Source organism: Nerophis ophidion, linkage group LG19 (assembly GCF_033978795.1).
Source record: "Nerophis ophidion isolate RoL-2023_Sa linkage group LG19, RoL_Noph_v1.0, whole genome shotgun sequence".
NCBI classification, from domain to species: Eukaryota; Metazoa; Chordata; class Actinopteri; order Syngnathiformes; family Syngnathidae; genus Nerophis; species Nerophis ophidion.
Genome location: NC_084629.1, coordinates 42,643,344 through 42,669,179, shown reverse-complemented (window position 1 = coordinate 42,669,179; position 25,836 = coordinate 42,643,344). Strand labels below are relative to the sequence as shown.

At 40.6% G+C, this 25,836-nt stretch overlaps 1 protein-coding gene across 2 annotated transcripts in view; it reads left to right on the top strand.

Moving 5' to 3' along the window:
* LOC133538422 (dynein, cytoplasmic 1, intermediate chain 2a-like) overlaps nt 1-25,836 on the top strand; it is a 49,870-nt gene that overhangs the window by 2,240 nt on the left and 21,794 nt on the right. Inside the window, exons 2-7 of one of the 2 annotated variants that reach the window (XM_061880042.1) lie at nt 1,886-2,003; nt 7,589-7,703; nt 8,432-8,519; nt 9,341-9,400; nt 9,690-9,805; nt 24,494-24,580. In XM_061880042.1, the coding sequence (XP_061736026.1) occupies nt 1,896-2,003; nt 7,589-7,703; nt 8,432-8,519; nt 9,341-9,400; nt 9,690-9,805; nt 24,494-24,580 (574 nt within the window). In that variant the 5' untranslated portion in view covers nt 1,886-1,895. The remainder of the gene's footprint in view (nt 1-1,885; nt 2,004-7,588; nt 7,704-8,431; nt 8,520-9,340; nt 9,401-9,689; nt 9,806-24,493; nt 24,581-25,836) is intronic. The other variant, XM_061880044.1, reaches the window with a different exon arrangement.

Sequence of the window (25,836 nt, the reverse complement as noted above, 5' to 3'; positions counted from 1 at the left end):
AAAACAGAAGCTAAAATTAAGAACTCAATTAAAATGTATTTATTATTCTTTACAATAAAAATAATAAATTTACTTGAACATTGATTTAAATTGTCAGGAAAGAAGAGGAAGGAATTTAAAAGGTAAAAAGGTATGTGTTTAAAAATCCTAAAATCCTTTTTAAGGTTGTATTTTTTTTCTAAAATTGTCTTTCTGAAAGTTATAAGAAGCAAAGTAAAAAAAAAAAAAAGAATTTATTTAAAAAAGTGAAGACCAAGTCTTTAAAATATTTTTGGGATTTTCAAATTCTATTTGAGTTTTGTCTCTCTTAGAATTAAAAATGTAGAGCAAAGCGAGACCAGCTTGCTAGTAAATAAATAAAATTAAAAAATATAGGCAGCTCACTGGTAAGTGCGGCTATTTGAGCTATTTTTAGAACAGGTCAGCGGGCGACTCATCTGGTCCTTACGGGCGACCTGGTGCCCGCGGGCACCGCGTTGGTGACCCCTGTTCTAGTGACCCTTTTATTGACTAACATTCTATAAACTAACACATTCTATTAGTTGTGCATATATTATGAATATTATCTGGACTGGTAAGCGACTTCAATCCTTTTAGCGAGTCTTCGCTCACTTCAGCTGTGGTGGAGAAAACAGACAATTGTCATTGCTCAGATGTCTCAAGTAAAGATGTACTTTCAACTTTTGCCCTTGTTTTTTATGTGTGGAATTAAAGAAATAAACATTTAGTATTTTGTTTAAAAGCAATGCTAAACATCAGAATAGTGCAGCTGTGAAGAGTTAATGTGATGTGAGCTGCTTGTAGAAAGTCCTATAGTCAATGTTGGATGAAAGGCAGAATCGTCTTAGTTTATTCTGCCTTTTTTATTTGTATACGTCAGTGGGGGAATTATACTTTTGCAGTGCAGATTTTTACATAAAGTAACTTAATTAAACATAATTAGGGGGCACAGATTCTGTCACCACAGATGAGCGCTAGCTGTCCAAAGTCAGGACCCAGGATGGACCACTCATCTGTGCATCAGTTAGTGAAGACTCTGCACTGCTGACCTGTCTCCACTCAAGATGATCTCCTGCTGGCCCCACTATGGACTGTACTCTATTTTGTTAGATCCACTATGGACTGGACTCTCTTTATTATGTTAGATCCACTATGGACTGGACTCTCACTATTATGTTGGATCCACTATGGACTGGACTCTCTTTATTATGTTAGATCCACTATGGACTGGACTCTCACACTATTATGTTGGATCCACTATGGACTGGACTCTCTTTATTATGTTAGATCCACTATGGACTGGACTCTCACACTATTATGTTAGATCCACTATGGACTGGACTCTCACTATTATGTTAGATCCACTATGGACTGGACTCTCACACTATTATGTTAGATCCACTATGGACTGGACTCTCACTATTATGTTAGATCCACTATGGACTGGACTCTCACACTATTATGTTAGATCCATATCGGAATATCAGATATGTGCAAAAAGCCATTATCAAAGTATCATAACACTGTTGCATTTCTAATTTATCTTTACTTTTGTAACTCCTAAATTATTCAAGGAAATTGAAGTGCATTTGGGGCGGATTAGCTCGGTTGGTAGAGCAGCCGTGCCAGCAACTTGAGGGTTCCAGGTTCGATCGCCGCTTCCGCCATCCTTTGTCACTGCCGTTGTGTCCTTGGGCAAGACACTTTACCCACCTGCTCCCAGTGCCACCCACACTGCTTTAAAAGTAAATTAAATATTGGGTTTCCCTATGTAAAAGCACTTTGAGTCACTAGAGAAAAGCGCTATATAAATATAATTCACTTCACATTTCTTTCTATAATGGATGGAACACAAAACACTTCTATTTCTTTTTTTTAAATCCAGCTGAGGCATCATGTCTGACAAAAGTGAGCTGAAGGCAGAACTGGAAAGGAAGAAGCAGCGTTTGGCACAAATCCGAGAGGAGAAGAAAAGAAAGGAGGAGGAGCGCAAAAAGAAAGAGGTAACCTTAAACATTGTTTCCAGATTCAAAATGGATTTTCACAGCTCTTATTATCATAGGGTGCCTATTCTACAGTCGCGATCAAAAGTGTACATACACTTGTAAAGAACATAATGTCTTGAGTTTCCAATCTTTTCTACAACTCTTATTGTCTTGTGATGTAGTGATTGGAGCACATACTTGTTGCTCACAAGAAACATTCTTGAAGTTTGCTTCTTTTATGAATTTATTATGGCTCTACTGAAAATGTGAGGGTCAAAAGTATACATACAGCAATGTTTAAAGACCTACTGAAATGAGATGTTCTTATTTAAACGGGGATAGCAGGTCCATTCTGTGTGTCATACTTGATCATTTCGCCATATTGCCATATTTTTGCTGAAAGGATTTAGTAGAGAACGTCGACGATAAAGTTCGCAACTTTTGGTCGTTAATAAAAAAGCCTCGCCTGTACCGGAAGTAGCAGACGATGTGCGCGTGACGTCACGGGTTGTGGAGCTCCTCACATCTGAATATTGTTTACAATCATGGCCACCAGCAGCGAGAGAGATTTGGACCGAGAAAGCGAAGATTTCCCCATTAATTTGAGCGAGGATGAAAGATTTGTGGATGAGGAAAGTGAGAGTGAAGGACTATAGGGGGAAAAAAAAGACTACAGTGAGAGCGATTCAGATGTTATTGGACACATTTACTAGGATAATTCTGGAAAATCCCTTATCTGCTTATTGTGTTACTAGTGTTTTATTGAGATTATATGGTCGTACCTGTACAACCTGAAGGTCGGCCCCGCACTTTTCTTCAGCACCAGTCGACTGGTGGTGGCGATGCCCATCGCTGCCCTTCGCAAGGGACCCTCTTCAAAACACGATCTTTCGAAATGAACGCTGCATAATACACTCTACTTTGTGTGTGTGGTCCAATTCAACCGTCTTCGCTTGACCGCTCTGTTCCATAGTAAAGCTTCACCGTCATCTTTTGTTAATGTAAACCATGAAAAACCGTCTGTGTTTGTGTTGCTAAATGTGGAGGGAATACACCGCTTCCCACCTACAGCTTTCTTCTTTGGCGTCTTTATTATTCATTGAACAAATTGCAAAAGATTCAGCAACACAGAGTCCATAATACTGTGGAATTATGTGATGAAAACAGACGACTTATAGCTGGGAACGGTGCTGTAACAAGATGTCCTTTACAATGCGTGACGTCACTCTTACGCGTCATCATACCACAACATTTTAGCATGATACTTCCACGGGAAATTTAAAATTGCAATTTAGTAAACTAAAGCGGCTGTATTGGCATGTGTTGCAATGTTAATATTTCATCATTGATATATAAACTATCAGACTGCGTGGTTGCTAGTAGTGGCTTTCAATAGGCCTTTAATATTTGCTTACATGTCCCTTGGCAAGTTTCACTGCAATAAGGCGCTTTTGGTAGCCATCCACAAGCTTCTGCTTGAATTTTTCACCACTCCTCTTGACAAAATGTGTTGGTTTTCTGACATGGACTTGTTTCTTCAGCATTGTCCACACGTTTAAGTCAGGACTTTGGGAAGACCATTCTAAAACCTTCATTCCAGCCTGATTTAGCCATTCCTTTACCACTTTTGAGGTGTGTTTGGGGTCATTATCCTGTTGGAACACCCAACTGTGCCCAAGACCCAACCTCCGGGCTGATGATTTTAGCTTGTCCTGAAGAATTTGGAGCTAATCCTCCTTTTTCATTGTCCCATTTAACGAACCAGTTCAATTGGCAGCAAAACAGGCCCAGAGCATAATACTACCACCACCATGTTTGATGGTAGGCTTGGTGTTCCTGTGATTGAATCCTCACCTTTTCTCCTCCAAATATGTGGCCAAAGGGCTCCATTTTTGTTTCATCTGACCACAGAACTTTCCTCCAGAAGGTCTTATCTTTGTCCATGTGATGGAAGATGAAACAAATGCACATGTTTTAATTCATTTCAAAAACAACACATGTAAGTAAAAATGACAACATGTCTATCTGTGTTGGCCCTGCGATGAGGTGGCGACTTGTCCAAGGTGTACCCCGCCTTCCGCCCGATTGTAGCTGAGATAGGCGCCAGTGCCCCCCGCGACCCCAAAAGGGAATAAGCGGTAGAAAAATGAATGGACGAGAAAGCAACAAGCTTTAATGAAAATAGCAAAGACATACATATCAACATTTTTTCCCATCACTACCCAAGCCGACAACTTGTTTAGGGTCAATACTCCAATCTTCAAAAAAACTCAGCAGCGCTTCAAGAATTGTGTTAGCTTTTCTGGCCACTTCCTGTCGATTCTGTGCAAAATTGACTATGGGCTTTCCAACGTTCACTACAATCAAGAATAATTAAGAATACTTCAATGTATGTATGTTTTCTATATTTCTATTTAATAAGTTGTAGGTGTATTTATTTCAGTATAACAGTGTAAAAAGTATTTTAAGATGATAATGATGTGCCAGGGCATACATGAATATGACACATTGAATTATTATTCTCACCTGTATGTAGATCATCAGTCTCTTAAAAAGCGCCACCTCTACACTTTTATGGCAAATAATGCCAACAAACTTAGAATTTGTCAAGTTAGTTTCAATGTCATTTAATAGAGTGGCACTCAATGCCTCCAGCATTTCCTCTCTGGCTTGGTGATGGCCACACGCTGCCAGGTATGCTGGCACCATTGCACTTTTGCAGCTCAATCAGGCTTTGGAACTTTGACAAGGGGAGGTTCTCTTCGGCCAAGTACTACCCAGTCTGCTGATAACTGTCTTTACTTGCATCCTCTGACCTTTTCAGAGCGCCAAACAAGCTTGTCGACTGCTAATGTTTCTTGGTGCCTGATGAGGCCGGATCTTTGAAAATCAGTGCGCCCGGTCATAAATGTGTACTTTTTCTTAGCCTGTTTACATGGCCTGCAAAACATCTTTCCATCGGTCTAAGTCAGCCATTTCCTGAAAGGTGACTCCTGAAGCCATTTATCATTGAAGCTTCGCTTCTTGGGTTTATTTCTCGCCATGACCAAAACAATAACATGCGGGAGTCCTTATACCCGAAATGCAGTATTTGTGATTGATAAAACTGTCAGCCAAACAAAATCTAAAAAAATTTACCGGAAAGTTAATTAATTTGAAGTCGAACAAAAAAATGCAATAAACATGGACGGAAATTTGACCTGGCAAATATAAACAAAAAAAAATACTTGTGGAAAGCGATATTTGATTAAAAAACACAAGCAAACCAAAGTTTTGACCAGGAGAAGGCTGTAAAAACTTTTTTTTTAAATGAAAATTCGCATCCCAGGGATGCTGGGACTTCTGGAAATGTGCGTCCTTTCTGATTTCAATGCATACAAAGACACAAAAAGTGCGTGATTGCCATTATTGCAGTGATAATTTTGGTCGCGATAACCGTGATGTTACATGTTACCATGAATTGATTAACGTGGACCCCGACTTAAACAAGTTGAAAAACTTACTGGGGTGTTACCATTTAGTGGTCAATTGTACGGAATATGTACTGTACTGTGCAATCTACTAATTACAAGTTTCAATCAATCAATCAAACATTTTCATTTGGTCATTATAGCTCTACTTATAGTACACAGTCGCACTTCAAGCAAAGGTTACGTTCACACTGCAGGGTATGATTCAGACGTTTTGGTAAATCTGAGCTTTTTATGTAGTTGCTCACTGTACATTTTACAAAAAATTTGATTTCTTATGTGAACGGATTTGATTCTTGAAGGGGCCTGCATGCACACATGACGTCAGACTCGATGCATGCATGCACACGTGACGTCAGACTCGATGCATGCATGCACACGTGACGTCAGACCCGCCGCATGCACACGTGACGTCAGACTCGATGCATGCACACGTGACGTCAGACTCGATGCATGCATGCACACGCGGCGTCAGACTTGGTGCATGCATGCACACGTGACATCAGACCCGCCGCATGCACACGTGACGTCAGACCCGCCGCATGCATGCACGCGTGACGTCAGACTCGATGCATGCATGCACACGTGACGTCAGACCCGCCGCATGCACACGTGACGCCAGACACGCTGCATGCATGCACGCGTGACGTCAGACTCGATGCATGCATGCACACGTGACGTCAGACCCGCCGCATGCACACATGACGTCAGACTCGATGCATGCATGCACACGTGACGTCAGACTCGATGCATGCATGCACACGTGACGTCAGACCCGCCGCATGCACACGTGACGTCAGACCCGCCGCATGCACACGTGACGTCAGACTCGATGCATGCATGCACACGCGGCGTCAGACTTGGTGCATGCATGCACACGTGACATCAGACCCGCCGCGTGCACACGTGACGTCAGACCCGCCGCATGCATGCACGCGTGACGTCAGACTCGATGCATGCATGCACACGTGACGTCAGACCCGCCGCAGGCACACGTGACGCCAGACACGCTGCATGCATGCACGCGTGACGTCAGACTCGATGCATGCATGCACACGTGACGTCAGACCCGCCGCATGCACACATGACGCCAGACACGCTGCATGCATGCACGCGTGACATCGGACACGCCGCATGCATGCACACGTGACATCGGACACGGCGCATACACGCGACGTCGGACACGCCGCATGCACGCACACGCGACGTCGGACAGACCGCATGCACGCACACGCGACGTCGGACAGACCGCATGCACGCACACGCCGCATGCACGCACACGCGACGTCGGACAGACCGCATGCACGCACACGCGACGTCGGACACGCCGCATGCACGCACACGCGACTTCGGACACGCCGCATGCACGCGCACGCGACGTCGGACACGCCGCATGCACGCACACGTGACTTCGGACACGCCGCATGCACGAACACGCGCCGTCAGATACGTCGCATGCATGCACACGTGACGTCGGGCGCGCCGCATACATGCACACGTGACTTCAGACACGCCGCATGCATGCACACATGACGTCAGACACGCCGCATTGTGTTTACGGAAGTAAGCCTAGCTCTAATTCTACTAGGTGTCAATCCTGGCGCATTGATGGCAATTTTGTGCAACCGAAGTGAGTCAGCATTTTCTTATTTGTTGTAAGAGATTCATTAAGTAAGAAGACGTCAATAATTTTGGCTGTCACTTCTTGTGGGGAATGTCCTTTGACGTGAGGGCGAGCAGTCGGAGTCATGAGTGGTGGATCATTGACATTAGTTCTAAAACATCTTCTTTGCGCCCGTTTTCTACTCATTCCTCCACTTTCTTTTAACTACAGTCTATTTTAGCAAAGAATGATGATGTTTGTCACTTTTTGGTGTCCTATGTGTCGGATGATTGCATTACTATGCATGTCGGATTTATATCTACATACGAAAGAAGACTGGGGGCTGTATTGGAAAATGGACATGGGAACAATCAGATACACGTCACATATGGGCAAAGCAAATGGGAATTGACCTGCAGTGTGAACATAGCCTTTACCACTCTGCTCACTTGTGATGTATTCAGATGATGTGAGTATTTAAAAGTGTGATTAGTTGTTAGCACCATTGTTTTAATGTACTTGTAAAACAGGCAGAACAGCTGAAAGATGCCACCATTCACCATGACGACACTGACTTGGAGAAGAAGAGGCGGGAAGCTGATGCTCTGCTACAAAGTATTGGCATAACATCAGATGTCCCTGTTGGTAGGTGACTTATTCACATATTCTTAATATTCTCATGTTGGGATTCAGCTCACTTCTAATTAGTCATGATTTTAAACATGTTCTTATTAGCAGATCTACATTGTTATCTATCCTGTGTTTCTTTTATAGAAGCCAAATATATATTATAATAATATAAATATAACAATATAAATTATTAAATGTGCCTTTTTGCTCTAAATCATTTTTTCCCTTATCCATTTTTGTGAATAAAGCAAAATTAAAAAAAAAAACATTTTTACAGGCCAAATAACATTTGTGTCTCAGAAAGAAAAAAATCAATGGCCTTTGTTTAAAAAAAACAAAAAAAAAACCTTCAGTTACTTTGATATATTAACATTGACTGAATTAGAGATAACTTTCAAGCATGAATAGCATGTTAGGTTAGCAAACAACCACTCTTCTGATCTGATGTCACTTTTCTAACAGTAGGTGGCAGTAGACATCTATACAAAAATGATGTCCAGCCCCTTGTTAACAGACAACTTTATTACATTATGTATGTAAGTGTGTATATATATATATATAGAGTGTATAACAAATTGTTTTTTACTATTCATTATTGTTGTATTACTGCACTTTTAGAAATAATAGTTGACTTTTTACTGTTATTTCAAAGCCACAGTTTTAATATGCTTTATTCTCTCTACTGGTTTTTCAGCCGTGTTAAATTTTGGTCATTAAAATGTGTTGTTTTTCACTTAATATAGTCCACCCTCCCCTGTCTCCAACTGCCAAATCGGCGGACACGCCAAGTGAGACAGGGAGCCAGGACTCTGATGGACCTGTGGGACCGAGGTACACACACACACACACACACACACACACACACACACGTTTCCTGCCCTGTTAGATACAAATGTGGAAGAAATACCCTTCAAAAATGACAATGAAAGATGCTAAGTTTATTCCAGCCAAGTGCTTGTTTGTTTGAATGTAAGTGTTGTTGATTCATTGTGATCTTGAATTAACACAATAAAACGGCATGCCTGGGGGACTTCTTAACCCCTAATTAGAGCCTCTTCCCTCGGCTGAAATTCAAGCTTCCCCCAGTGTCCCATCATGCTCAGGGAGCTGCGTCTACATGTTGACTAATTCCCCTTACTGGCATGGCCATTTCCTACACACATGGAGGTCATGTTTTTTCCCTGAGGCTCTACCTGCACCCTCTCCATTCTCCCCCCCAAGTTACTGTTATTGACCATTTCTTTTACCTAAAATGTAAACTTTTGTAGTATTTGGGCCACACTAAACAGACAATGAAATCGTAGAGTTGCAACCATGAAGCTATACTATATCTTTGTTACGACAAGGATTGTTGAACAACTTTACCAGTATGAACAATTTGGTGTCTGTTCCTAAGAAATAACTGCACTACACCATATCAACTTTTATATTGAAAGTAAAATTGCTCTATGATGCTCACATAAAATATATATTTTCATGATTTTGCAGCAATGTTTTTCCAATACAAAAACCTTGTTTCCCAATTATTTTATTGTCCTACTACTCTGTTAGTGTGCATGCTATGTGCTATGATGCTAACTGTGTTTCCTCTCCTGGTTGGTGCTTGTCTGTGTCTCTCACTAATGCTGCCCTGTTGCTGTGACACTAACCAGGACTCTGCATTGGGACTCTGACCCGTCCACTCTTCAACTTCACTTTGAGTCTGAGCTGGGGTACTGGACACTCTCTTCTCTCCTTTCCTGGTCATTTTCCCTTTCTCAATCTATGGCATGTTTACTTGTCATGACTCAATTAATCCACTTCAAAAAGTTAAGTTGCATGCGCAACAGGTCTGATTATTTTAACATTGGCTGTAAAGCTAATCAGAGGAGCTTGCCATTCCATTTAAATATCATTTACATGTTTTGGTCTGCACAAGGATTCCTCTGGTAAGGACGTGAGATTTTTTTTTCATATTGTTGAATTGTTTTTTGCCGTGTTTGAATTGGTGTGTGCTTTTAGGCGTGGAACTCCTCGACTGGGAATGGCCAAAGTAACTCAGGTGGACTTCCCACCACGAGAGACTGTCTCTTATACAAAAGAGACCCAGACACCCATCGTGACGCAGCCAAAAGAAGGTGATGTTAGTTTTTTTTTCATGTTAATGTTACAGTATATACTTGTATACTACGTCTGATCTTCGATTTACTCTGAAAAAATGTGATTGGATAAGATTATTCTTTGGCGTACGGTATGAAAATAATGTTACAGATACATAACAACTTAGAAATAACTTACTTTTTCAGCAGGCGGATTACTTATCAAATGACCAAGTCGAGGTGATAGATAGATAAATAAATAGATGTATGTATATATATATATATATATATATATATGTGTGTATGTAAATACGTATGCAAGCATATACAGTCGTGGTCAAAAGTTTACATACACTTGTAAAGGACACAATGTCATGGCTGTGTTGAGTTTCCAATACTTTCTACAACTCTTATTTTTTTGTGAAAGAGTGATTGGAGTACATTCTGGTTGGTCACAAAAAACATTCATGAAGTTTGCTTCTTTTATGGGTCTACTGAAAATGTGTGTGTGTGTGTGTGTGTATGTATATATATATATATATATATATATATATATATATATATATATATATATATATATATATATATATATAGTACATACAGCAACATAAATTACTAATGTTGGTGATGTATAAGAGTTACAATCAAATCAAATGAGCTTCATGGCATGGCCTCTTAACTTCATGTGAGTGATTATGATTGTTGACTTGTCTGAGCCCATTTAAAAAGGGCTCATGTGATGCAGTCATTAGACTCGGTTACAAACACGACAATGGGAAAGTCAAAGGAACTCAGCACAGATCTGAAAAAACGAATCATTGACTTGAACAGGTCAGGAAAGTCACTTGGAGCCATTTCAAAGGAGCTTAAACTCCCAAGAGCAAATGTGCAGACAATTGTTGGTAAGTATAAAGTGCATGGCACAGTTTTGTCACTGCCACAATAAGGAAGAAAACGCATGATAGCACCTGCTGCTGAAAGAAAATTGGTCAGGATGATCAAGAGTCTACTGAGAACCACAAAAGAGCAGGTCTGCAGTGTGTTGGAAGCTGCTGGAACACAGGCTTAAGTGTCCACAGTCAAGTGTGTTTTGCATCGCCATGGACTGAGAGGCTACCTTGCAAGAAGGAAGCCCTTGCTCCAGAAGCAACACCTAAAGGCTCGTTTAAAGTTTGCTGCTGATCACATGGACAAAGATATGACCTTCTGTAGGAAAGTTCTTTGGTCCAATGAAACAAAAATTGAGCTGTTTGGCCGCAATACCCAGCAATATGTTTGGAAGAAAAAAGGTGAGGCCTTTAATCCCAGGAACACCAATCCCGACCGTCAAGCATGGTGGTGGTAGTATTATGCTCTGAGTCTGTTTTGCTGCCGATGGAACTGGTGATTTACAGAGAGTAAGTGGGACAATGAAAATTCTTCAGGACGAGCCAAAATCACCAGCCCGGAGGTTGGGTGTTGGGCGCAGTTGGGTGTTCCAACAGAACAATGACCCAAAACACACCTCAAAAGTGGTAAAGGAATGGCTAAATCAGGCTGGAATGAAGGTTTTAGAATAGGCTTCCCAAAATCCTGACTTAAACATGTGGACAATGCTGAAGAAACAAGTCCATGTCAGAAAACCATCACATTTAGGTGAACTGCACCAATTTTGTCAAGAGGAGTGGTGAAGAATTCAATCAGAAGCTTGTGAATGGCTACCAAAAGTGCCTTATTGGAGTGAAACTTGCCAAGGGACATGTAAGCAAATATGAACATTGCTGTATTAATACTTTTGACCCAGCACATTTTCAGTAGACCCATGATAAATTCATAAAAGAACCAAACTTCACAAAAACTAAGAGTTGTAGACATGATTGGAAACCCAAGACAGCCATGACATGATGTTCTTTACAAGTGTATGTAGACTTTTTTTAACCATGACTGTACATTAAGAAGAAGCCTGAAATGTAGTTAAACCGGATGTATAGCGTAGCAAGTTAAAGTTTGTGATTGTTTTGAGAAAGTGGCTTGACATTTTAAAGTTGCATCGACTGTTTGCAATAAGAAAGTTTCCTTTCGACATCCGGGCCGACCGTATTTCATTTCTGTTGAGCTTTTATGTCACCTTACTTAATAAAGCAGTCACGGTAACAATCTAAATGTTATGTTATCACTTCACCTAAACCGTAGTCTGAACACGGGAGTGAAGCACCACCCACCTCTCAAAAGCAGGTGTTAGTTGCAGGGATGTCACCACTTCTCACAGAGCAAAACGGTCCTTTCTTGTCGGGCCATGGCTTTGAACCTAATATTTCCAGAAGTCAGACTTCCTTTTGTCCATTTCTGCTTATCAGTAGCAAGTGAACTGCAGCCACGTTCCAAACACACCACTTTTTTTTGCTCCCATTTTCATGAGCTGATCTCAAATATCTAAACCTTTTATTGTACACGCAAAAGACCTATTCCTCTCAAACATTGTTCACAAATCCCTCTAAATCTTTTGTTAGTGCGCACTTCTTCTATGCCAAGATAGTCAATCTCATCACAGGAGTGGCATATCAAAATGCTGATTAAACAGCAAGATTATTGCACAGGGGTGCCTAAGGCTGCCCACCAAAGCCACTCGGGGTTTATTGGGGTCTGGCGAGGTTAGAAAAGCAGTCAGTATCTGGTGTGATTAACATTTGCCTCACGCAGTGCAACCTATCTCCTTCGCAAAGAGTTGATCAGGTTTTTGATTGTGGCCTGTGGAATGTTTGTATGTTCCTCTTCAATGGCTGTGGCTGGAACTGGTACACGCTTTATCCCAAACACACCTGTGCAATAATCATGCTATTTAATCAGCATCTTGATGTGGCACACCTGTGAAGCAGGATGGATTATCTTGGCAAAGAAGAAAGATTCAAGATTGTTTTATAGTCATATGCACAGTTAAACAGACAGAAAATCTTACTTTGCTAGTCCACCCTTCAAAAAGTCACACGGTACTTGGCTAAAAATATGAAAATAAAAAGTAAAAATAAAAATGTTATATACAAGGCACAGTAAATAACATAACATTATTGCACATTCTGATTGACAGTCAACAGTATAAATATGGAGGCGACTTTGGGTCACAGCAGCAGTTAAGTGTCTTTAGTGAACAGAGGTGATAAGTGTCTACAGTGATGGTTCACAGTTCGGGGGTGCTCACTAACAGAGATTGACATATTCGTGAGCAATATTTGAGAGGAATAGGTATTTTGTGTATATAGTAAAAGTTTTGGTAGATCTTTGAGTTCAACTCATAAGAAATGGGAGCAAAAACAAAAGTGTTGCGTTTATATTAACACACTTACATATACAGTGTTTGTATGTGTTTATGTATTTGGGTGTGTGTGTGTGTGTGTATATATATATATATATACATATACATATATGTATATATATATATATATATATATATATATATTTATATTTATATTAGGGGTGTGGGGAAAAATCGATTCGAATACGAAACCAAATCCGTTGTGCGATTCAGAATCGATTCTCTTTTTTTTTTTAATCAATCCACTACACAACAATACCATAACAATGCAATCCAATTCCAAAACCAAACCTGAGCCAGCAACACTCAGAACTGCAATAAACAGAGCAATTGAGAGGAGACACAAACACCACACAGAACAAACCAAAAGTAATGAAACAAAAATGAATATAATCAACAACAGTATCAATATTAGTTATAATTTCAGCATAGCAGTGATTAAAAATCCCTCATTGACATTATCATTAGACATTTATAAAAATAATTAAAAAAGAACAATAGTGTCACAGTGGCTTACACTTGCATGGCATCTCATAAGCTTGACAACACACTGTGTCCAATGTTTTCACAAAGATAAGATAAGTCATATTTTTGGTTCCTTTAATAGTTAAAACTAATTTACATTATTGCAATCAGTTGATAAAACATTGTCCTTTACAATTATTAAAGCTTTTTTTTTTAAAATCTACTACTCTGTTAGCATGTCAGCAGACTGGGGTAGATCCTGCTAAAATCCTATCTATTGAATGAATACAGACTCCTTTTGAATCGGAAAAATATCGTTTTTGAATCGAGAATCGCGTTGAATCAAAAAAATCGATATATTATCAAATGGCGAGCCCAAGAATCGATATTGAATCGAATCTGTGACACTCAAAGATTTGCAGCCCTAATAAATAAATATATATATGTATATATGTATATGTATATGTATACATATACACATATATATACATACACACACACACACACACACACATATATATATTTAAGTGTTTGTGTATATATTTGCGTTTTTTCTGTGTGTGAGTGTGTACTATGGATATGTATGTATGTAAATGTGTGTGGGTGTGTTTGTATGTATTCAGTGTGTATATACATATATAATGGATGATTTCTGTTAACATGTTAAAGGTGTTTAATAAAATTACAAGCATGTTTAAAGCATAAATATTACCTTCTTTCGTGAAGACAATAATATAGGTAGGTATTACCTTCTTATGATGACTTGCATTGATTGGAACCAGACATGATTTACAGCGGTGCTAAGTTCCATAACTTCGATTTTACATTGTGGAGGGGGGAAAAGTTATTTTCTCTTTCCAATACCAAATGGAAATTGTTGTTTTTTTACTTCATATTTGTCCAGCTTTCATAATCCTTTTTGTTTACTTTACAAGAAATACATGGGAGTAAACTCCTTAGCTTTCTAGGTTTTATACGCTAGTTGGCACAGCCAGGGTGGAAAAGAACTTTTATTGTAAAGACAGGAACTGTCTTTACAATAAAATCTTTACAGTTTTGACGGCCAGTACGGCGAGAGATTTTGTTGAATACAAATAGCTTCTTGCGTTCCTGCCAGTCGATTTTTTTTCATACTGAGCTCGCAGCAGCCAGCGTCCTCTTACAAGATCCTCAGGTGCCGTGTGTGTCAATCAAGTGACAAAAGTGATGTCATCGTGAAGATTGATGATCGCTGATTTTTTTTAATGCCTCGCGATCGACTGACAACCTCCGCAGTCGACCGGTAGCTCGCGATCGACATAATGGGTCTTACGTAGTGCAAAAAACGATTTAATCATTAGGAAAAGAATAATGTCTCCCATCCCTCGTGTCTATTATTGTTGAGATAACGCAAGCTAAATTCCTCACAATTAACTGATCTAGTCGTACAGTAATATAGATGAGACCAAACCAATCCGAGCACAGTGTTCAGTATTGTGGCCACTGATTGGTTTAGCCTCAGGCAGCATTCTTATATAGGATTAAAATATTGTGCAGGTGACTAAAAGGTGTTTGTTCATGGCTAGAGAACTATCATAATGTTGAAAAATGTATTTAGACGATAATAAAGAGTTTTTGTATGCTCTAGCTATTAAAATGTTTGATTTATAATAATTGAATCCTTTTTTGGCTGAAATTCATTTACTGCATTCATGTCTGGAACCAGTAAACAGCGATAGATGAGGGATTACTGTACAAAAGACAAAAGCAGTGAAGTTGGCACACTAAGTAAATGGTAAATAAAAAGGGAAACCATTGATTTGTAAATCCTTTTCAACTTATATTCGATTGAATAGACTGCAAAGACAAGATATTTACTGTTCGAACTGAGAAACTGAATTTTTTTTGCAAATAATCATTAACTTGGAGTTTAATGGCAGCTAAACTTTGCAAAAAAGTTGTTACAGGGGCATTTTTACCACTGTGTTACATGACCTTTCCTTTTAACAACACTCTGTAAACTGAGGAGACCAGTTTTTGAAGTTTTTCAGGTGGAATTATTTCCATTCTTGCTTGATGTACAGCTTAAGTTGTGGTATTTTAGCCTTCGTAATGCGCCACACATTTTCAATGGGAGACAGGTCTGGACTACAGGCTGGCCAGTCTAGCACCCGCACTATTTTACTAGGAAGCCACGCTGTTGTAACACGTGGCTTGGTATTGTCTTGCTGAAATAAGCAGGGGCGTCCATGATAACGTTGCTTGAATGGCAACATATGTTGCTCCAAAAGCTGTATGGACCATTCAGCATTAATGGTGCCTTCACAGATGTGTAAGTTAGCCATGCCTTGGCCACTAATACACCCCCATACCATCACACATGCTGACTTTCACACTTTGGGCCTAGAACAGTCTGAATGGTTCTTTTCCTCAGTTTCCAAAAACAATTCGCGATGTGGACTGGTCAGACCACAGAACACTTTTACACTTTGCACTAGTCCATCTTAGATTAGCTCGGGCCCAGCTAAGCTGGCGGCATTTCTGGGTGTTGTTGATAAATGGCTTTTGTTTGGCATAATAGAGTTTTAACTTGCACTTACAGATGTAGCAACCAACTGCACTTACTGACAGTGGTTTTCTGAAGTGTTCCTGAGCCCATGGGGTGTGATATGCTTTACACACTGATGTTGCTTTTTGATGCAGTATCGCCCGAGGGATACTGCATTATACAGGCATTCAATGTTGGTTTTCAGCCTTGCCACTGTTAAGAAAAGATGTTCTTACACAATTTGCTCAGGCATTTGTTGACAAAGTGGTGACCCTCGCCCCGTCCTTGATTGTGAATGAGTGAGCATTTCATGGAAGCTGCTTTTATAGCCAATCATGGCACCCACCTGTTCCCAATTAGCCTGTTCACCTGTGGGATGTTCCGCATAAGTCTTTGGTGAGCATTCCTCAACTTTCTCACTCTTTTTTGCCACTTGTGCCAGCTTTTTTGAAACATGTTGCAGGCATCAAATTCCAAACGAGCTAATATTTGCAAAAGAATATGAACTTTCTCAGTGTGAATATTAAATCTCTTGTCTTTGCAGTCTATTTAATTGAGAAAGATTTGCAAATGATTGTATTCTGTTTTTATTTACCATTTACAAAACGTGACAACTTCACTGTTTTTGGGGTTTGTAAAAGGATAGCACCATTTAGGAGCTACTTTTTATTCCGCTGCAGAAAGAGCACGCTGCAGTCCTTTTGTTCGTCATGAGCCCACAAATCTGTGTTGGAAGTGATTCGTAAAGTTAAATGAGGCCTAGGAAACGCAATATTTGGTGCAGCAATTTAAATTCAGACAAGTTTCACTCCTCTAAAACCGTCATTCAGGTTTGAGGCCAACTCATCTTAAGTTGAGTTAATGAGCTGCGTGAGAAAAACGCAGACAGGAAGGAGAAATAAGATTACCAAGGAAGATAAAAAGCACGAGGCATGTGATGGTGAGCTGAAATGAAACAATATGTATGTGAGAATATTTGGGAATGTTCACGTATCCACATGATGAGCACATCTTTTGTTTAGATATTCCATTGGCCTCTCCTCTCCAAGAGATGTCCAAACTACTCAGATTTTGCAAGTTCACCGTCTAGTACAAGTCTGTAATTTTGGCTGTCTGCTTGAGTTACTTGCATCAGTGGACATATCCTTTTTAGAAGCCCTGAAAGCCTACTTAGGACTTTAAACAGTGTACACATCATCTTGCTTGTTGGGTCAAGTGTTGTCATCTCTGAGATGGCCCAGTGAAAGAGGAAGCTCGTGAGAAATCCTCTTGGCTCTGGACTTTAATAGGCATTGTAAAACTCTGTTAAACAGCGATGGTTTCTGCCAGCTGTTCAGCACAGGGCCCACTTTTCCTCGCCACCGCTATGTAATCATTTCATCAACTCCCTTGCTTCCCTGTCTTCTCCCTTCGCCGCACATAACAAAACACATTTGGTGACACTGTGCATTTTTGCACTATCATTTTTTTTTTGCCACTGGATGAGGCCTCCATCCACCTCGCCGCTTGCTCGCTCCCCTCTGCGCGTTTCTGATGTGCAGTCTAGCGTCAGGCCTGTTTTCTGATTGAGCGATTTATCATGTTGTCAAAAGGAGGCGACAGCGAGGCACTCTCAAGGTCAGCGGGCGGTGGCATTAGAGGGAGCCTCCTGCACGCCGAAAAATTGCCCTGTCGCAGTGCACGGCGTTGTGATGAAAGAAGTAAAAGACTTTGGGTTGATTCAACTGGCAACTGACAAGGAGGGGACGTTTGCGCAAGCAATAACTTGGTGACCAGTCAGCCCAAGTCAACTCAATTACCGGGGGCGCTAATTAATTTAAAACCTCTTCTCACTCCTGCGTTTACCAAAGGCTTGCAGTAAAAGTAAGCAAGCGCTAATCATTTTAAAACCCCTTCTCATTCCGGCACTTACCAAAGGCATGCAGTAAAAATTTGAGTGTGATGTAAGGATACCATCATGAAAAGCTCATTTAATAATAAAAAACGTTATTATGGTCTTACCTTTACTTAAAAATGAAGTCCATGCGCGGCTCTTTCTGATCCAAAGCATGGGTAACTTGTTTATAGAAGTCTTCCTTATCTTTCTTCAGTTTTAAAAGTCTCTCTGTCTCGATGGAGATCTTCCTTTATTACCTCCTGCTTCGATTGAAAGTCCAGTTTAGAAAATTGCTATCAGACCGCTGCTATCAGTTAGCTTGGCTCCTCAAGTGCGGGGGCGACGGCAGAATTTTCCTCGGACAACTCCCCCTCCCGTTCTGCTCCGTGGGTGATCTCTTTGCCCCACCGCTGCCACCAGGAAGTGTTATTGTATAAATAATACACTGGGTATTTAGGACTGCAACATGCTTTATTTCAGCCCGGTTGTTTACATAGCCAGGATAGGTGTTACGTCCTAAAAGGTCCGTTGTGCTCCCCGCCGCGTCATATCCGTCCCAACACAATTCACGTCACTCATTGTCACTTCTTCTGCAGCCGAGTAGTCGCAAGAAGGATCACTAGCGCCCTCTACCACCAGGCGGGGGGAGTCATTTAATGACTCATATTTGACAGACGCAGCTACGGTATTGTGACGGTCTCAAGCCGTCGTCTTGCGGGTTCCCAGGACCACCAAGGAAGGACATGGCTTGAGCAGTTTGACTTTGTTTATTTTTCAATAAAACCTCAGTCCAGGTCACTCTTCTGCTCCTCCACTCCGCTCGCTTGCCGTCTCCTCGCCGCCATCTTGGGCTGGGCTCCAGCGTGCCCTGCCTGTCTGTCGGACCGTCGGCTCCACTGGTATATTAATGAAACATAGCTGCTTACTGTTCTTTTTAGCATACGGTATTCTTGGACCTTGGACTTTAAATCCTACTGAATAGCTCTTAATCTTCTTCCCTTTATGCGATTTCAAATAACCAGTATTGAAATCAGCCTCCTCCATTTTAAAAATGATGACAGGGAAAGTGTCACGAGTTTGACCCGGCAGCAATACTAAGCATGCGCTAATTATTTTGTGAAGCGAGTTTGACCCGGCAGTAATTCAAGGCAGGCGCATACTATATGCCCGGCGGCAATTCAAGGAAATACGGTATATGTCATCTTTTTTTTGTTTTCAAGTTAGGGAAAAATCTTGTTGTTTTTAAATGGAGTCATTTTTTTTGCCAGTTTTAAGAAAATCATCAATTGGTTGGGGAATTGCTCTGTCTCTGCAGGAATGCTTGACAATTAGTACGCAGTTTTTAACAAGTGGCTGTAGTTGCTGACTTAGGTACATTGCTGCAGAGTAGGCTAGTGATGCAGAATGTAGGTGTGTCTACAAAAAGCTTGACAAATCTAGTATTTAATGAAATGGGATTTTTTTTTTTATAATTTTTGATTCAGAGCAATGTCACAACTGCAAATCACAAAAGCCCTTAGCGGTCTTTTTCAATGCCACTTCAAAATGAGGTTGGTTGTTATGTACTCAAAGCATACAATACCTAATGTATGTAGAGATGGAGGCAATCACTCATTAGGATTTATTTATTATTGCACGTCAGTGTGATTCCACCCTCAGTTTTGCACAAGTGCAGCATATAACCCCTCTTTAATTAAGAGCTGTAACCAAGATCTATTTAAGAAGACCCTTTTTTCAGTTTCCAGCATGGCTGTTACACAGTGCACAAGACGAAGCTTTACCCTTGTGCACGTCCAAGGGCCCAAAACAGGCATTACCTGTGTTCCTTATTTGATATGATTGTTCAGTTTGAAGGTTAGCAGTCTGAAATATTAAAAAAAATAAAAAAAATTACACTAAATGGTCCTTAGTGCAATACGAAGTTCCTGCAGTCCTGGGTTCAAATCCAGGTTCGGGATCTTTCTGTGTGGAGTTTGCATGTTCTCCCCGTGAATGCGTGGGTTCCCTCCGGGTACTCCGGCTTCCTCCCACTTCCAAAGACATGCACCTGGGGATAGGTTGATTGGCAACACTAAAAATTGGCCCTAGTGTGTGAATGTGAGTGTGAATGTTGTCTGTCTATCTGTGTTGGCCCTGTGATGAGGTGGCGACTTGTCCAGGGTGTACCCCGCCTTCCGCCCGATTGTAGCTGAGATAGGTGCCAGCACCCCCCGCGACCCCGAAAGGGAATAAGCGGTAGAAAATGGATGGATGGATGGTCCTTAGTGTGTGAATGTGAGTGTGAATGTTGTCTGTCTATCTGTGTTGGCCCTGCGATGAGGGGGCGACTTGTCCAGGTTGTAGCTGTGATAGGCTCCAGCGACCCCAAAGGGAATATGCGGTAGGAAATGGATGGATGGATGGAAAATTGCATTGTGTTTTTGATTGCAAAGTTGTTTGGATATGAAATAAACAATGTATACACATGTTCCGCCCCATTGATACCATAAAACAACTTTTTGAACAGACTGCAATTATGTCTTCCATAAAAACGGAATCATTCACATTCTTGCCAATTGGAAAAACAAGAAAGTATTGTTTTGGTATGATTGGGTCCACTTTAATCGCCTGCAAATCATGAGCATAATACTCAGAGCTTTGATGAGCGTAGATGAGTTAAACTGCGATTAAACCACTCAACTGCAATGAAAATGATCTTGAGCCATCCATCCATCCATCCATCCATCATCTTCCGCTTATCCGAGGTCGGGTCGCGGGGGCAGCAGCCTAAGCAGGGAAGCCCAGACTTCCCTCTCTCCAGCCACTTCGTCTAGCTCTTCCCGGGGGATCCCGAGGCGTTCCCAGGCCAGCCGGGAGACATAGTCTTCCCAACGTGTCCTGGGTCTTCCCCGTGGCCTCCTACCAGAGCCGTTATCTAAAACATGGCAGATGTACAGTACAGGTCAAAAGTTTGGACACACCTTCTCCTCATTAAATGCGTTTTCTTTATTTTCATGACTATTTACATTGTAGATAGTCACAACTATGGCATTCTCTCCATGAGCTTCAAACACACCTGTGAAGTGAAAACCATTTCAGGTGACTACTTCTTGAAGCTCATGGAGAGAATGCCAAGAGTGAACAAAGCAGTAATCAGAGCAAAGGGTGGTTATTTTGAAGAAACTATAATATAAAACATGTTTTCAGTTATTTTCCCTTTTTCTTGTTAAGTACATAACTGCACATGTGTTCATTCATAGTTTTGATGTGACAATCTACAATGTAAATAGTCATGGAAATAAAGATTGAATGAGAAGGTGTGTGCTTGTATTGTATATAAAGGATTTGTTTGAACTTAATGAACTCAACCAAGTCCTGCCTGCTTTCTCTCTCATTTTAGCTCAGTAGACTTTGTAAAAATAATAATTTTTCCCACTGTATCAAAATCAATGTGTGTCACAATGCCTAATTATCAAATCTTCCACTCTGCAACCTTTTTCTAGAAATATTGTGTATTTTGCATTTTTCCATTTATTAATAAAAAACTGTTATTTGACAAAACATGCAAACTTTATGTCTATAGATAGATATGAAGGTGTTAAAAGATTTCCCACATTGAAAGCATAATTGATTGATTGATTGATAGTTTTATTAGTAGATTGCACAGTTCAGTACATATTCAGTACAATTGACCACTAAATGGTAACACCCGAATAAGTTTTTCAACTTGTTTAAGTCGGGGTCCACGTTAATCAATTCATGGTAAAATATATTGATTAATTATTATTATTAATTAATTGATTGACTTATGATACGTTTATGAGCGGATCCCTATTGGATCCTAGGAATAAGTGTGTATAGTCAATTGTTTGGTTGAGTTTTGAGTCAAGAGTTTTGGTTACCTTTGGGCAGAACTACAAAAGAGGTTGTGAGCCTGACATCAGTGACCTCTGACCTATTTCGATGAATGGTTCAAATTCCCTCAGACCCTTTTTTCTACCTGGAGCTGTAATTGCTATGTGTCCCAATACTTTTGTTCTCCTAAGGCAGGGGTTGGGAACCTTTTTGGCTGAGAGAGCCAAAAAGCCAAATATTTTAAAATATATTTCCGTAAGAGCCGTATAATATTTTTTTTAAACACTGAACACAACTAAAAACGTGCCTTTTTAAGTAAGACCAACATTTCTAGAGTATAACAGGTCTCTTATTCTTTGTAATAACATTGTTATTCTGAAGCTAACTGTGGAGGGGTCGTGGCCTGTAGGCCTGCAGCGACAGGTGCGTAGAGGGCCCACCTGTCTAATCACCTGTCGCTCTGTTATAAGCAGCAGCCAGGAGGAGAGACTGGGTTGGGGCTGGAAATAATATCGCTGGAAAGCAACTGAGACTTATTGAAAAATAAAACAATATTGTTACCCTGAAACAGGCTCTCATGTCGGTCCTTGGGGGTCTGAAGAACCCCCATGAGGGCAAGCCCCACACTAACCAATAATAAATAAATACCTTCTTACCATTAGCGCAACTTCTTTAACAGGTGCGGTAGAAAACAGATGGATGGATTAAAAATGCATGAGAATGTTTTATAATTTTAACATTATTTTTAACACTGTGATTACAAGTGGAATTATTCATTACTTATCGTGTTAAGCAACGTCAGGTCAGATTTATCAGAGAGCCGGATGCAGTCCACAAAAGAACCTATGGCTCTAGAGCCATAGGTTCCCTACCCCTGTCCTAAGGTCACGATATTTGGTCTGCTAAACAAAGGTATCAGGCCAATGATGTTGGTTTAGCTGTGATCCGCCAATGTTTATTTACATGTGCCATTTGGAAGAAAGTGGTGTTCAAAGCCTCGTCTTTGGAGGTAGAAGAAATGATCTTCCTCACCGCGCGCTTCGGTGATTAGCTTTGGTGGCAGAGGTTGCAAAGTAAAAAGTCTTTGCCAAGTGGTTTGCACGCGCCGCTTTTGAGACTTTAGTGCTGTGTAGTTCCCGAGGAAGAGGAAGACACCTGCAGCACAGAGCAAAGGTCGTTGAGTTGTATTCTTGTACATCACTCGCCATGTTTGCCTTGATTTGTTGTATAAAGGATAAGACCACAACCCCCTCTTAGCCCCGGCTGCCTCTTCCCCCCCAGAAAGCTTTTATTCCTTAAGTGGTGCAAAATCCATAATTGGGCCTTCCTTTAGAGGAGGTGTCGGTATATAGGATGTGGATGATCAGGGTATATTCTGGTAAATGTAACCCCCACTACCCCATCCCCCCTGGCCCCCCATACACATCCCCAGTGGGGTCACCAGGATCACTAGCTTTTCTCAAAATGGCCATTTTGGCTGGCAGGTGCATTATACCCTTTATTTTCAGATTGTCTATCCGCTGCTAATGCCTGTCAGGTTGATTGCTCCGGCTGCCTCGCCGGGGAAAGGGGCTGACGAGCACGGTCGGGTCCAGCTGAAAGACAGTGATTACTGTTTTCCTCTAAGCCTGATTGAGGCCCTTGAAAGGAAAGATTTTAACCTTCTCATGTTGGTTGCAGAGCGTACATTGAAATGGCACGTGTCATCAAACCAGTAAACTCATCAGCGGGCCAAATAATGTCCTTCCTTCGAGATGCTCTTCCATCTTAGAAAGGGGAAAAATCCCGTTATGGACAAAGTGACAGATGACATTATCATTTAGATTATCTCAGTGGGAAGGACATCTTGTGGCCTTGGATTAGCCTTCAAGGCTAAGAAAACCGCCTGTATTTTCGTCTTCTTGTATTGCACACATTCAAAGTGTGGGCTATATACTGTCTCGAAGAGAGGTCTTTTGAAAGAGTGTTTCCACATGCTTTGAGCTACAACCAGTGTGCAGTTGGCCAGCTGGACTGTGCTGCAGTTTGTTGTACATTATCTGCGCTTGAATAGAAGTTTCAGGACCTCCTGCTAGGATGGTAATTACACAGACTTGCCGTTCAGGGGCGGGGGAACGCTTGTCTCGGAGCAGCCAGGCGGAAAACCTCTGTGCCCATCCCCATGCCACCTCTGAAGAGTACAAGACAATCCCGTCATCACCATCTGCTTTTGCACCACGCCGCCATCCGGCTGCACCAATGGGATGCTCCCGGGCACCTGCTAAGCCCCCCGCCTGCCCTGTTGCCCCGTTGCCTTAGAGGAGGCCAAGCAGACACAGAGCAAAGAGCCACACTGACAACTAGGCTAGTCTTTGAATGGCTGCAGGCTCATTAACAGCTGGGAAAAACGGGACAACAAGACACCCGCTGTGCTGTGTCCGTTTAACACAAATGACAAGCGCTCCGCTTTACAGACGTGCCATCTCTGTGAAAGGCAACATTGTGCCTGACAAACTTAACCAATGCAAGGCAGATGAAAATCCAGTCTTTTGCAGTGCCTCCAAGCAATCACTGGGAGACGCTTTCACTGAAAGAAGAAAATAGCGCATGTGAAAGAAAGGTGAAAATTGGTGTGGGACTTTGTGCTTCTATGGAGGCATGAACATATAATCACTTATGTACAGTCTACATGTTGCTAGAAAACATTCAACAAATGCATGCAATTGTACTATCCTCACCATTCATTGTGATCAACAGATGAGGAAGAAGAGGAAGAAGTTACTCCCCCTCAGCCAGTAGTGGAGATTCAAATTGAAAAGCCTGACCAAAAAGAGGAGGAGGAAGGTATTGTACGATTACTGCTCATCTGACATAAAGGGAATTCTGTTTGTATGGCGCTTTCGTTACTTGGAAGTATGTTAACCGTTCCCATGTTATTACGCTAACATTTTATGCTAGCATTTTAGCACATTTTATACAATTGAACATAATCATGAATTTCAGTACTTTGTGCCATTTTGGAAGTATGCCACATGTCCCCATGTTAGCACGTTTTATGCTGGTATTTTAGAAAATCTAAGTATGTACAGAAAAAATCATATTTAACTTAATTTTGCAAATATCTTTTACTTTTAAGGCACAGGTGTCAAACTCAAGGCCCACCACATAATTTTAAGTGGCCAGTAAAAGCCAGGAAAAAATAGGTTTCAATAAAACCTTTTTTTTGTTTTCTTTTTTATTTTACTAAATGCATTAATTCTTTTAATGTTGACCAAAATAATGCATATTTTAAATTTTAATATCTAATTATGCCAATTAAATTATTATATACTGTAGTCCAAAACTATTTTTGTGGGATAACAAAAATAGTTAAATATCTGCTTGTCATATTTATTTATGATTTTGAAGCAAGAAGGTACATAAAAAAATCTAATAATCAAAGCATATGCATTTCGATTAGTCATGATTAATCACAGGTTTTTACCCACATGCATAATGTAATTGAATGCTAACTTTTTATACCAGCATCTCAGCTGATTTTGTATCTCATTAACATCTTGGAAGTACGCTAACGGTTCACATAATATTAGAACATGCTAGCTATTTATTTTGCCTTCAAATCTAATAATCATGGAATTCGGTCAACTTGTTAACATGCAAACTGTTAGCATGCTCACGCTAAACAGGCCAATTTTTTATTTTTATTTTATTTTTTTTGCAAATATATTTTATAGAATTTTACAGTAAAAATCACATTTTGTATACATATTGTATATGTCCGTCCATCCTGCACTGGCTCAGGATCAGCAGACAATCCAGACCATAGCAAGATGGATGAATATTCCCCAGCATCAAGGATCCTCAGGAAGTGATTGCTGGATCACTTCCTGAGGATCTCTCCACCGTTCACATTTAAAAAAAAAACAAAGTCACATTTTCGTGGCTTCATCAGATGCAAAAAAAATTAAAATAAATTAAAAATCACAAAAAACAGCAAGTAAACCGTGACAAAACCCTATCAAAAGTGACACAAAAAATAAATAGTGGTGTGGAACGATACAAAAAATAATTAAATAATAAAAAATGATTAAATTACAAAA